We start from the raw sequence: 12,247 nt of genomic DNA on the forward strand, positions 1-12,247 counted from the left end.
CGTAACAACATGTCGGTCTTGAACTGTTGCTTCTAGAAGCACTGAACTGCCGTCTAGTAAGAGATCAAAGGGTATTTGTAACTATGTAAAGGTGAAGCGCTTATATACGCGCCATCGGTATGAACCATGAAAAGAAGAGGAAGGATTTATGTATTAATTATATATATTTGTCTTGGTTAAGAATATTACGTAACATAATTGTACTCTTCACATGCAAATGCAGACTACTAATAAGAACTGACATATAGAATAGCAAACTACATAAAGGAGCCAAGAAATAGAGAAGTCGATAAGTATATTGAATGGTTCCATAAATACATGTATGTATATATATATATACATGTATGTATATACATGTATGTATATACATGTATGTATATACATGTATGTATATACATGTATGTATGTACATGTATGTATATACATGTATGCATATACATGTATGTATATGTATGTATGTACATGTATGTATGTATGCACATGTATGTATGTACATGTATGTATGTACATGTATGTATATACATGTATGTATATACATGTATGCATATACATGTACATGTATGTATATACATGTATGTATGTATATACATGTAATTATACAATGAAAGGAACACTAATCTCATTGGAGGATATTTGGGTCAGCACAGATGACACTCAGCTTTGCTGTCATAAGCTTCTGACATTGAATAAATTGTCATCATTGGAATGATTGCAGCCTGGCCGCTAGGGACATGTTCGATCACCTAATTAGAAGCTTGCTTTTGAGAGTTATCTCGCCATGCGTAACAAGAACGAGGAGCTGATAGCAAACAAAGTGACACCTGTGACAAGTATAAAATGATCTATGCCTCGCACCAGCGACCTGATGTGTCTTAGTCCAGAATCTAACTGGCCATAGGGCTTGTATCTTGCTTTCACAGGCTACAAAAATAGTTTTAAGCAGATAGTAAACCTCACCAATAAAAAAGATTTATATCCTGTTATGGGTGCCAAAATGACAGATAATTTAAAATCGCAACATAAATTCATTTTATGTTGTAAAATAAATGTAATCTGATTTGCACTTGTCAGCTGACCACTGAGTAAACCTCAATCTATACATAATTACGAATTGAACTTTCATGCTTGCCATTAGAAATTCACTTCATACTCAGTGAAAAGTTGTTTCAGCCCAGTGTCCAGTCTAATTCTCTATACATGAATATGTGTACCTGTTACCTATTTTACCAACTTAAACGACGGATGAATAGAACCGGCTTTTTACTAGCAAATGGGCCTGCTGAAGTAAAAAAAATCAAATAGCTTTTCCTCGAGTATGTCGGTACCCAGTCATAGCTTCATGATCACCAACAATTCTCCTGTTCAAGTGAGTTTTCACCGCTCAAAATTCAGACCAAAGCACTTATCCTAGTTCCTAGTTGTACAGTAGCTTTTATTAACCAAGACCTTCAGTTTTGTAGTGTTTCCATTACCTTAACTTCAAAATTGTCACAATTCATACTGCTGTTACTATCTTCTTAAAGGTTGGCTTACAACAAAATTCACATTACAGTTATTTGGTATCAAAAGATTCATCATGTCTTACTCCGTTGTGTTGTAGGTGCCAAATATGTGGAAATGTGATTACAAGCTCTTAAAAGCTCAAAAACGAACAGTTAATCGTGGCCACACGAGACCGCCGTAGTTTGGATTCTCTTTCCAAAACGGCTCAAATGGGACGTAGTTGTTACAGGATGGTTTCTGTTAACACTTTCATGCAACCTCATTCATCGAAATATTTTCACAAATATACTTCACGCATTCAATAAAACCATGTCTATTGTTGGTACGCGTCTATTTTATCGTCATTGTAATGCTGTCACTTTTAGCATTGATATCTTATAACTTACCGTAAAAAATCGTTCAATTTTTTAACCTTAGCTCGAAGGAGTACATATCATTGTCTGATAACCATGACGAGCCTGTTGGTCACCTGTGATAATTGAAAAGTGCTGCAAAAATTATTTGCGAAGTATTGAGTCACATGATCAAATTACGACTTGAAGCCGAAACAAAACTGTAAAGTAGCGAGCATCTATATTTGATACGGGGTCTTTGGTAAAACCCGAAGTGTTTGTCATAAACTAGTGCTACGATAAGTTTTATATTGAGCTTTTTATTGGCCTTTCAATTCACCTGAGAACATCACGTGACAAAGCAATAACCAAACTGTAATGACTACGTCAGAGAAATAAACAGATTCCAATCTACAGCGGCTTTTCGTTTTTACGCTTTTAAGAGCTTGTAATCACATTTTCACATATTTGGCCCCTACAACACAGCAGAGTAAGACATGGTGAATCTTTTGATACCAAATAACTGTAATGTGAATTTTGTTGCAAGTCAACCTTTAAACGAAGGGGCTAAAAGGAAGGAGTTGTCTTGTCCAAGTAAAAGCTATAAAAAGGGGTTAAATGGATTAATTGTTTCATTAAAGAGCAACTATGAAAAAGTTGATTGAAGTTGCTTCCTAAACTGTTACGAAAAAGTAGATAAATAGGTGGAGCTGTCTGATCAGATTACTACTGTGGAGTTGTCTTCTAACGGTTAAAAATAGGAACAAGTAACTACTCACCAGTATCTTCCTATCTGTAAGGTATTGTGTCAGATCATCTTTGGTTAAAATTGGCGTATATTCCTTAGGATTTGGATCTCTCCTCCACCAGTTTCTGAAAAATCGTGTTTTCAATATGAGTTCATGTTAACATGGATGTGGCATGCCTACATCAGGGGTGTCAAACTCATTTTCATTGAGGGCCACATCAGCGTAATGGCTGTCCTCAAAGGGCCAGATGTACCTTATAATTGTAACGAAATGTAATCGAATAATGTACAATAACTTTAACTAGTCTTTGATATTAAATAACTCTGACTTTATTACTCAAAGCTGCAAACCGAACAGTTGCACAGCAAAACATGCAGAACACTTGTTTTCGAAAAAAATCACAATAAAAAAAATTACACAATACCCGTTTAACATGGGCATACTTTCAGTAAAATCAAAAATAATGAGCTGCTAAAAACATGAATTTGTTTGCATACACACATTAAACCTGCAAACACTAAATAATTGCAACAGCAGCAACACAAAATCAATATGTGAGCAGCAAAAACAAAAATTATTTGCTATTTGCTGAAACAAAGTTAGACTTGCACCAAAAAAATTGCAAAATATACAGTGTTTGACTAAAATTACTTATTTATTACATACAATACAAAGTTACGAATATTATTTATACACATACAGTTAGTCATGAACATGAAAATCACGAAACTCTAATTTCGAATTTTTCCTTGCGAGTATTATCTTTCAAAGCATAGCAAATCTACATCCCAATATAACACAAAAAAACTGTCATAAACATGTTTCAAATAATAGAAATATGTTCAGTAACTCTGTTCTTGACTTTTCAGAGTTCAGGGGCAGCTCTAAGAATCAATATGATCCTATCGATATTGAATGATAACTTTAGTTTGACTACGGCTGACAGCCTAAAACGGGCATGTTTATTCGAGAATAACGATTCAAATTGACAAAACTAAAAGTTAGTAAAAACTTTGAAACATTAAAAATAATGTTTCGATTTGATTTATGCAGTCTTTCACTGTCTTACCCCCTCTGAATCTGCATATTTACTTCTGGAGTTGAAAAAAATTGATCGCGAACGATAAATTTTATAGTGACCGCGAGGATTTTCAGTTTAGCTAGATGTCGAAATGGGTGTAGTATTTTAGTTAAAACTTTTGCCAAATAAATCATTGAGGCATATTTGTACGTTTAATTGATTAGCCATAAAACTTTATTTCTGACTAATCAAAATTATTCTTATGTAATTTAAAAATAACGATGCAACGGATAGATAAATTTCGGAGGCAAGATAACTCATGTTTTGTTGCCTAGCAACGTTATAAATACGGGAGCTAACTCCGTCTCGTGCGAATGAGTGCGAAGCTCTCGCGGGCCACATAAAATGACGTGGCGGGCCACATGTGGCCCGCAGACCATTTGTTTGACACCTGTGGCCTTCACTATGGATATTAGGTCAAGCTAACATAGATATGGTTTGCATACGCCATGGATATTAGTTGAACATAACACGAATATGGTGTGGCTGCACTAAGGATATTAGTTTAGGCTAACATGAATATGGTGTGCCTATACTTTGAATAGTGATTCGTGCTAACATGGATATGGTGTGTCTATACTAAGGATATTAGTTTAAGCTAACATGGATATGGTGTGCCTATACTAAGGATATTAGTTTAAGCTAACATGGATATGGTGTGGCTGCACTAAGGATATTAGTTTAAGCTAACATGAATATGGTGTGGCTCCACTAAGGATATTAGTTTATGCTAACATGAATATGGTGTGGCTGCACTAAGGATATTAGTTTAGGCTAACATGAATATGGTGTGCCTATACTTTGAATAGTGATTCGTGCTAACATGGATATGGTGTGCCTATACTAAGGATATTAGTTTATGCTAACATGGACATGGTGTGCCTATACTAAGGATATTAGTTTAAGCTAACATGGATATGGTGTGCCTATACTAAGGATATTAGTTTAAGCTAACATGGATATGGTGTGCCTATACTAAGGATATTAGTTTAAGCTAACAGTTATACTAAAAACCTAGAAACCGCTTCCTGTTCAGTTTTAAAAGCCAGAGTGATCTACTGTGGAAGGAGGAGATTACAGGTGCCTCACCTGTTCTCTGTCATGGTTGAGTAGTGATAAGTGTAGAGCTGCGCCTTGATAAATTGTGGTGCCTTATGAGAAAATGGATTGCTCTGGAGAAGGTCAAGGACAACTGGCTCATTGTCCAGCAGTCTGTAGAGCATGACTACGAACCAATAGTTGTGCTGGTAACTTCCCAATGCCGCGAACCACATCTGCCAATCAAGTCTTGGTTGATGAGGAGCTGTAAAAATCAATTTGGAGATGATTTTTACTTTTACATAATGTATCACCAATTTCGGTACTTCGATAAACAGGAGGAAATACACATTGTATTAACATAATAACCAAAAGCAGGCATTCTATGTTCAGGCATCTTACTCATTTCAAGCTGCCCACGTTCAAGCGATTGGATAATGAAACGTGATGCAAGAGTTGCTGTAGTCTGCGAGGTTTTCCAGATGGAACGGGTTATGCTCAGACTCACAAAGAAACATATTAGGTCAACGTAATTAGAATTAACGGTACTGCTTACCCACTACCGGTGGAGCCCTGTCCAGCTGCCCTGGTTTATAGAGAAACTCGTATTCCTTCCAGTTGGTCCTATCAGAACTCCCCATTACAACCACCTCAGGCCTTCCCCCTATTCCAGTCATGCTGTAAACACCACACAAACTTGTTAGCTCCACCTATCTTAGTAAAATGGTATCTCAAGGACTTTAAACGGCGTGACAAGAGCTAACCTTCTGAATAACCCGTAGGAGTTGACCAACTGGAGGCTGTCCGTCTGTGAGTGCCAGTGAAGTATAGGAGGGGGCAGCTGACCCCGAACCTCACTGTCCAGCTCCGTATGTGGCACAAGACTGAGGCTGAACATGTAAATGACGATCAAGCTCATCCCTACGGTACTCACGACTGAGTAGATAATTCTCACAAAGCCTCTCTCCTCTGTCGCACACCTAAACATAATAGGACATCAGCAACATCTGTTCATACCCTCCTCCTAGCTAGTAGGATCTGAGGCTCCTCTTAGCTAGCAGGATCTAAAGTGATAAGTTGAGGAAGCTAACAGATGAGTATTCTTAAAGGTTGACTCGCAACAAAATTCACATTACAGTTATTTGGTATCAAAATGTTCACTATGTCTTACTCTGCTGTGTTGAAGGTGCAAAATATGTGGAAATGTGATTACAAGCTCTTAAAAGCTCAAAAACAAACAGTTAATCGCAGCCATCATGAAAATGCCGTAGATTGGAATCTCTTTATTTCGACGACGTACTCAAACATTGTAGTTATTGTTTTTATTCACTTGAAATTAAAGGCCAATAAAAGGCTCAATATAAAACGTCTCGTAGCACTAGTTTATGACAAACACTTCGGGTTCTACCAAAAAGCCTGTATCAAATATAGATGCTCGCTACGTTACAGTTTTGTTTCAGCCTGGTCTAATCATCTAGTCATAATCTGATCATGTGACCCATACTTCCTGCCAAATAGCGCTAACAATTTCTGCAGCATTTTTCGACTATCACAGGTGACCATCAGGCTCGTCATGTTTATCAAAGGATGATATGCACTCCTTCGAGCTAAGGTTAAAAAACTAAACAAATTTTTCTGGTAGGTTTTGAGATATCAGTGCTCATAGTGACAGCATTCCGATGATTGAAATAGACACGTAAGAACAATAAACATGGTTTTATTGAATGCGTGAAGTATATTTGTGAAAATATTTCTACGAATGAGGTTGCATGAAAGTGTAAACAGAAGCCATCTTGTTCAACTACGCCCCATTTGAGCCGTTTTGGAAAGGGATTCCAATCAGTGTTTTCGTGATGGCTGCGATTAACTGTTCATTTTTGAGCTTCCAAGAGCTTGTAATTACATTTCCACATATTTTGCACCTACAACACAGCAGAGTGAGACATGGTGAACCTTTTGATACTGAATAACTGTGAAGTGAATTTTGGTGCAAGTCAACTTTTAACAACCCTGTAACTAGTCGGATTCTAATAGTAGCTACCAGTATCAAATTTTAACATTTTTTTGGAATATACATTATGAAGTGTACAAGCTGTTCCCTCGGCCTACGCATCACAAATAACATGATCTTACAATGGAGAATCTGGTTGAAGTACGTAATTGTTTATCACAAATCCAAATGTCTAAAAGACTACAACAGCAATTGATAACCTGCTAACAGTATGAGCTTAAACACACATTCATGTTGGTTTGACAAACAATGACAGAGTATAACACACTATGTAGAGTTGTCTGCTCTTTTTTAATACGGAAAGTTTAAATAAAAGAGAAAACAATCTGTAATATTTTATTTTACAGATAATATAATAATTTATCATATGTGATATATGAACAACTGTTCAATTCAACCAGCTACCTGATTTTGCTAAAATGTGTGCACAGTCATACCTCGACATACGAGATTAATGCGTTCTAGGACTGAGTTCTAGCTCGTAAGTCAATTTACTCGCATTTCTAGGCAGTTACCTATATAAAATAATCAAGTACAAACTAATCCGTTACCATACTATGAAAACATTGTTTAAACAGGATATTATGATGGAAAAATGTGTTTTTTTTTGTAATCCAGTACCTACAATACCTATTTAGTTGTTATTATCTGCAATAAGATGTAACATCACTATGTATACTACTGTATGGGGTTTTTACCTTCGAAACGCAGCCGTTGTGGAAAACGGCTGTCTGAGAGAGGCTTTGGAGCAACGCATCGGGTACACTAAACTTTTGCGACCTTGCGTGATAAAACTTTGAATTTAACTTCAATAAATTCAGCTTACTAAACACAAACCCTTGAAACGATGTTTTAATCTTTTACTAAACTTACTTTAAGTTTGTCGTCGTATTTATTTAGTATCTGTTTCCGGTTAAGCGGTTTTGCCTCGCTTCCCCTATAACTTTTAGCCAACCTTTCACAAACTTTTTTCAAAATAATTCGAGGAGAAAAACCTAGCAATGCAGTTCTCGAAAGCGTAGTTGCCAATATGTGGCGGCCATCGAGAACCATCTCGTATCACAAACATTACTTGTATCTCAAGAAAGCTTGCGAAAAAGTCAGCTCGTATCTCGAGTTTCTCGCATGTTGGAACACTCGTATGTAGAGGTATGACTGTACTGAGAGGTATATATAGCTGTATATTGGTACCTGATACTAGTATAAAGCTATAATTGTATATTGGTACCTGATACTAGTATAAAGCTATAAGTTGTATATTAGTACCTGATACTAGTATAAAGCTGTAAGTTGTATATGAGTACCTTATACTAGTATAAAGCAATAAGTTGTATATTGGTACCTTATACTAGTATAAAGCTATAAGTTGTATATTGGTACCTGATACTAGCATAAAGCTATAAGTTGTATATTGGTACCTTATACTAGTATAAAGCTATAAGTTGTATATTGGTACCTGATACTAGCATAAAGCTATAAGTTGTATATTGGTACTTGATACTAGCATAAAGCTATAAGTTGTATATTGGTACTTGATACTAGTACAAAGGCAGCATACCTATATAGGCAGGTTGCCATTTCCCAGGCAAGGGAAGCAATGGCCAACCAGATGCTGACGCCCGTTGCATAGCGCACATAGACATTAAAACCCTGCTTGGTAAAATCTACAAAACATTTAATCATAATTCTGCATATTGATGCAACTTACATGCAAATTGACACAAAATGCAGATACAGCAGGAGCTCCTACAACGTAAATAATCCGTTTTAATAATGTTTAGGGTACAGGGAATTTACGTTATACGAACAGTAAAATACATATAAATTGCCCAATCCGTTCCAATTCTTTCCACATTCACTCCTTTGACCATACAAGAAAAAAACCAAGACTTAACTTTTTATTTGTTGGCTGTATCGTAACTGTATTATTAGTTTACATTGATAACTTGTCTCCTTTTTCTGACCAATTTTACTGGTTTTATAGACTATGATTGTGGTAATTGTACAATATGTTATGGAGAACGCACATATTCGACGCCCATTTTCAACGATTTGTTGATTTTTTTCAAGACAACGCCTATTCTGGAAAGTAAACCTAGTAACAAACATTTCATACGTTTGCAATAAAATAAAACTAAAATATATTTTACTATAAAAAGAGCGGTGTCTACCTGTTCGCTGTCTATCTGTATCCAAGGGTCAAGGTTAGGATGAAAGATAACTTTTGGCGATACGCCCAACTCGTGACATGCAGATTGGTAGACTGATGCTGTAACACTTGCACCAATCGATCGCCTTCAGGTATTTATTAACAATTGCGTAGCTACCTATTCTCCGTTTGCCGACACGTCTGACAATCTATCACAACAAACTAGAATATCATGGAAGTTGTATATTTAACAAATATAATGCTATACACACGTCATTTTTTCTCACAAGTGCGCTACTTGACATTTTACGTTATATCGAGTTTTTTCCATAGTACGAAGCAAAAACTTTGCATAGTTTTTTTTATGTTATTTGGAATAAACGTTATAAGAGGTATACGTTATAGGAGCGTCTACTATACACACATTCAAAGAGGCTTTATGTTCATTGACCTGGCTAAAAGAAAGAGGTTGACACTACAAATCATTGAGCTCCCATGATCTAGATAACGGCGAATAAGAAATCTACATCCTAAAGGAGCTACAGTAACCAATATATGTTATGGACTAACCGCTGAGCTTACAAACCGCTATTTTAAAACTATAAAGCCAACAGTTGATTTTTAATACAAAAGCAGAATGCAAAGGCTTGACAGCAAGTAGCAACAAATAACATACTGCAGAAGGCAAAAAAGTGACTTACTGATTTCTGAAGAGACAACTCCCTCCTTGATGTGGATGCCAAAGTACTTATAACTGCATACAATGAGAATTGCAAACACCAGAAGAGTGAAAAGGCTAGAGAGCATGGAAGTTATTTGATCAACAATGGAGTTGCGTTTCCTTGCTACAATATAAATATATAGGTACATGTATATACTGTCCAGCAATGTGTCTTTTAGTCTTGCATCATTGACATCTAACTGATGTACTGCTTGTCACTGCGTACAGTACTGCTTGTCACTGCGTACAGTACTGCTTGTCACTGCGTACAGTACTGCTTGTCACTGCGTACAGTACTGCTTGTCACTGCGTACAGTACTGCTTGTCACTGCGTACAGTACTGCTTGTAACTGCGTACAGTACTGCTTGTCACTGCGTACAGTACTGCTTGTCACTGCGTACAGTACTGCTTGTCACTGCGTACAGTACTGCTTGTCACTGCGTACAGTACTGCTTGTCACTGCGTACAGTACTGCTTGTCACTGCGTACAGTACTGCTTGTCACTGCGTACAGTACTGCTTGTCACTGCGTACAGTACGACTTATAACTGTATGTCACAGGCTTTAGTATAGCGAATACCTGAGCAAAGTCCTATTTATAACTGAAAACAGCATTTTTAATACTTGAGCCCACGTACAGTAGACGCGCCTACAAGATTTTACATTATACAAACAGTAAAATACATGTATATTGTCTAATCCGTTCTAAGATCTTCTCAAAGTCACAGCTTTGGCTCTTCAAAATTAATCAAACTTGACCTATTAATTTAATGACTGTACGGTAACTGTGGCATTATTGGTTTCTATCGATAACTTTTCTCCACAGCGAGGTCTAGGTCTATGTCTATGTCTAGGTCTATGTCTAGGTCTATATCTAGGTCTATGTCTATATCTAGGTCTATGTCTAGGCTTATGTCTAGGTCTTTGTCTATGCTGCAAAGAAAAAGGGAACAAATATTGTATAGGTCTAAAATGAGGTAAAAGAGAAATACACATGGTTAATTCGAACGGTTTCTTTGGTCCGTTCCCACGTAATGATAAATTGCTATAGATAACTCGAACTCAACACTGTTAACCCGAACTGTTTTTTGCCCAACGGCTACCGAAACGGTTGTTATCGCTTTAGAAAATCACTTTATTCCAAGCCATAGAGGTAAACCGCAACTTTTCGTAATTCATAAGCGTCGTTATTACCACCATCGGCAAAATATTTTTGTCAATGACTTTTCTAAAGGTTTGGTGAAATTTGATTTATACCAAACATCCGCTTAACGATCGCCCTTCCGAAGCGAGGTAAAGTGAGGTAATCTTTGCATAAACTTCAAGAAAAATCGGCAAAATTGATCGTGGGTAAAACGCTCAAAAGAAAAAGATGTCTTTTCTTTTGAGCATTTCAACAACGATCAAGTTTTGCCAATGTCAATCTAAAAAACGTCCTGGCAATAACATCACCTCAAACAACAAACCAATCTCAAGTGATAGAAAAATCTCTATACTTTTTGATAAAAACATTTTAAACTTTACATTAGATGCATTTAATTTGAAACAAGCCAGTTGTGCTTTTGATTTATATTATAGTTTGTATATGTACATGTATCTACTAATAAATAAGTAAATACATGGACTTGTGACAGTGCTCTGATAACTTGAACGCTCTGATAATTCGGACACTTTTGCTCAGTCCCGTGAAGTTTGAGTTATCCATGTTTGACTGTATATCTCTGCTATAACACCAGCGGTGTCTGTCTGTCTGTCCAAAGCCAGGGTTCAAGGTTAAGATAAAAGATTGCTTTCAACGGAACGCTTGACATTCAGCTTGCAGTATTTCTGAATGATTATGTAGCTACTTATTCCGGGTGCTTTATCGGCGCTCCTGATGGTCTCTCATCGCCCGCTAAACTGCCATGGTACTAGTTTATAAGATAGATACCTCAGATACCCCTATATGTCAGTCACTTTCTCTCTCAAAGTGTTGCAAGAGCGAATACGATACTTTCAAGGCTGACTATGATACAATCCTTATTCAAATTGAATTTGAGAACTTGCACTGACTTAATGCTTTTTGTTATACATGTATAAAATTTTCTATGTGATATAAAGTATCATACTCTTTATAACAAAGTATCATACCTCTATAACAAAGTAGCATACTCTCTATAACAAAGTATCATACTCTCTATAATAAAGTAGCACACTCTCTATAACTAAGTAGCATACTCTCTATAACAAAGTAGCATACTCTCTATACCTAAGTATCATACTCTCTATAACTAAGTATCATATTCTCTATAACAAAGTATCATACCTCTATAACAAAGTATTATACTCTCTATAACAAAGTAGCATACTCTCTATAACTAAGTAGCATACTATCTATAACTCAGTAGTCAAAGCAGAGTAATAATCTATGCAAGTATTAAATAACATGAAACTCACCGCCTGCTTGTGACAAATCGTCATCATCAAGAAGAGAGAAACAGAGAATTATAGTGAGAAGGTTGAAGAAGTTATAGTTGCCGGTGAATAGTATAAGAAACTGTAGAAAGACCTAGCAAATAAAAGTACATATGTTTGATGATAGAAGACAATCCTTCATAAACTGGAAGTCCACCCAGTGCACACACTATATCAGTAACTAAATTCAACTAGATACAATATTTTAA

The 12,247-nt window shown here is 36.3% G+C and overlaps 1 protein-coding gene across 1 annotated transcript in view; it reads right to left on the minus strand.

Moving 5' to 3' along the window:
* Positions 1-156: 156 nt before the first annotated feature.
* The window catches only part of LOC137393719 (lipase maturation factor 2-like), a 33,847-nt gene continuing 21,756 nt past the window's right edge, over positions 157-12,247 (minus strand). Inside the window, exons 8-15 of the mRNA XM_068080394.1 lie at positions 12,021-12,132; positions 9,565-9,708; positions 8,273-8,378; positions 5,468-5,683; positions 5,260-5,381; positions 4,755-4,968; positions 2,615-2,708; positions 157-921 (exon numbers count right to left, since the gene is read on the minus strand). Of these exons, the coding sequence (XP_067936495.1) occupies positions 769-921; positions 2,615-2,708; positions 4,755-4,968; positions 5,260-5,381; positions 5,468-5,683; positions 8,273-8,378; positions 9,565-9,708; positions 12,021-12,132 (1,161 nt within the window). The 3' untranslated portion in view covers positions 157-768. The remainder of the gene's footprint in view (positions 922-2,614; positions 2,709-4,754; positions 4,969-5,259; positions 5,382-5,467; positions 5,684-8,272; positions 8,379-9,564; positions 9,709-12,020; positions 12,133-12,247) is intronic.

The sequence above is a fragment of the Watersipora subatra genome, chromosome 1 (assembly GCF_963576615.1).
Source record: "Watersipora subatra chromosome 1, tzWatSuba1.1, whole genome shotgun sequence".
Classification (NCBI taxonomy): domain Eukaryota; kingdom Metazoa; phylum Bryozoa; class Gymnolaemata; order Cheilostomatida; family Watersiporidae; genus Watersipora; species Watersipora subatra.